Below are 2,500 nucleotides of genomic sequence, written 5' to 3'. Positions count from 1 at the left end.
TTCCTGCGCAGCTCCTCTGCAGACGTCTCCTCTGGATGCAGCTGCAGCTGGAAGGCGTCTGCGCTCCTGTGCAGCTCCTGTGCAGATGTCTGTGCAGATCGTTCTTCACTCTGCAGCTGGAAGGCCTCCAGAGTGGCCTGGCTGACCAGAGCTTCTGCCACCTTCTCCCTCAGCGCGTCCTCCAGGTCGGAGGCGGTCTGCTGCAGGTCGTGGGCGGAGCGTTGCGTGGTCTCCAGCAGCAGCTGCAGCTGCTCCACCTCCTCGTTCTTCCGGCGCAGCAGCTCTTCCAGCTCCTGCACTCTGGACGCTGCGCTCTGCTCCAGAGCCTGAACCTGAGCCTGCAGGACCACCACACCGGCCGTTTTCTCTCGCAGAGCTTCTTCCAGATCCTCCTCTGCACCTGCTAGGTGTTCCGTTTCAGCGAGGGCTGCGGCGCCGTCCTTCAGGCGCCGGTACGTGTCCAGCAGCACGCCGTGCTCCGTCCTCAGAGCGTCCAGCTCTCCGGTGGCTTGGTCTTTCTTCTGCTTCATCTCCTCGTATTCCTCCCGACTCGGCGCGTCTGCGTCCAGCTCCTTCTTCTGCTCCTCCTCTTCCTCGACGGCGGTTTTGGGATCCAGGTTGGCGAGCTCCTGCTGAAGCTTCTCGATGACTTCGTTCAGCTGCTCCAGCTCGTCTTCGTTGCTCCTTTTCAGACGCTCCTGCTCGCTGCGCAGGTACTCCACCTGAGACTCCAGCTCCTTCAGCAGCTCGTCCCGCTCGTCCACGTCCTGCAGGAGCACAAGCACAGGTTCTGATGATCCAACAGCTCCAGAACCCGGCAGAACCAGACAGAACCAGAGTCACTGCTGAAGATCCTACAGGAACCAAAGACCGCCTCAGGACGCCGACGTACCGACACAAACACAAACCAAACCGACGGAGACAGAGACACAGACGAACGTCCAGCAGCTACCTGGTCCAACGTTACCTGGTTCTCACAGGAGCTCCCCGTCTGCTGCAGTTTAGAGATCTGATCTGTGAGAAGCTCTATGTCCCTGTCCTTCTGCTGCATCACCTTCAAGAGTCAGAGATCACACCGTTATCACCGCGCATCGACAAAGCTGCAGACCGGACCAGAGGAGGTTCTGAACAAGAGAATCAGAGTGTGCTGCTGCAGGGGGGACAAGATCCTTCTGGAAGGTTCTCCAGCAGGAATCAGCTCTCCGATCAGCTCCCAGATCGACCGACTCCCCGATCGACCGGATCCCCGATCGACATCGACCGGCTCCCCGATCGACCGGCTCCCCGATCGACATCGACCGGCTCCCAGTTTGACCAGCTCTCCGATCGACCGGCTCCCCGAACAACTCACAGATTGACCGGATCCCAGATCGACCGGCTCCCCGATCGACCGGCTCCCCGATCGACCGACTCCCCGATCGACCGGCTCCCCGATCGACCGGATCCCCGATCGACCGGCTCCCCGATCGACCGGCTCCCAGATCGACCGGCTCCCCGATCGACCGGCTCCCCGATCGACCGGATCCCCGATCGACCGGATCCCCGATCAACCAGCTCTCAGACCTGCAGAACCTCGGACACAGAAGCGCGGCTCACCTGCAGCATGCTCTCCCTGCTCTGCAGGAACTGCTGCTGGCTGCTCATCTCCTTCCTCTGGATCTCCAGCTGCATGTGCAGCTGCTGCACCTCCTCGCTCTTGTTCTCCAGCTCCTCCTTGAACTGCTCCAGCTGCTCCTCCAGGTTACAGATCTGGAGGGAGGAGAAGAACAGACGTTACTGATGGAGAAACTCCTCTGGTTTAGGAGTTCCTGCAGGTCCTGTTGAAGAAAAACCCAAAGATCAGAGAAAACATGAACCACATCCTGCTCCTCACAGAGAAGGAGGTTCATCTCATCACCTCCTCACAGAGAAGGAGGTTCATCACCTCCTCACAGAGAAGGAGGTTCATCACCTCCTCAGAATCAGAACCGCCCGAGCGTTCTGTGTTAAACAACACAAACATCAGACTGCAGACACACAAACACACACAACTGTAAAGTGTATGTACAGCTCCACATGTGTAATATATAATAGTATATTTATGTTAAAACTGAAACTGAAGTATTTTTTAAGTTGATTATTTTTCTAAACACAATAAAGAACATTTATAGGAAAAAACAGAATTCCAGGGAAAATGTCAAATGGACAGCAGAGCTCTGAGGAGGAAAGGTCTCATGTTTGTGTATTTGTGGTCCAAAGGAACCTGTAGATCTCACCGGGATTTATTTGAATTGAACATGTTGATTAAACAGTGAACAGAACAAATGAATAAAGTTATACAGGAGAGATCAGCTGATTCGAATGAGACGAATAAGAAGATACATTCAGAAACAGTGTTAGGCCCTCAAAGGGTCAAAGGTGAATTCTCTGATGAGTTTTTATGGATTTTCTTTGTAGTTAAAAGTTTTAAACTAAACTGAGACCCCCCCCCCCATAGTGTAAATGTTGCATAAATGAAGGA

General features: G+C 54.6%; 1 protein-coding gene across 1 annotated transcript in view; it reads right to left on the bottom strand.

Moving 5' to 3' along the window:
• Nucleotides 1-2,500, bottom strand: part of akap9 (A kinase (PRKA) anchor protein 9) — a gene marked incomplete in the record, with an annotated part of 57,551 nt that overhangs the window by 11,475 nt on the left and 43,576 nt on the right. Inside the window, 3 exon segments of the mRNA XM_036209956.1 lie at nt 15-767; nt 968-1,054; nt 1,597-1,749. Coding sequence (XP_036065849.1) covers nt 15-767; nt 968-1,054; nt 1,597-1,749 — 993 coding nt within the window.

This window comes from Oryzias melastigma, linkage group LG22 (genome assembly GCF_002922805.2).
Source record: "Oryzias melastigma strain HK-1 linkage group LG22, ASM292280v2, whole genome shotgun sequence".
Taxonomy (NCBI): Eukaryota; Metazoa; Chordata; class Actinopteri; order Beloniformes; family Adrianichthyidae; genus Oryzias; species Oryzias melastigma.
This window is presented reverse-complemented; position numbering and strand designations above follow the sequence as displayed.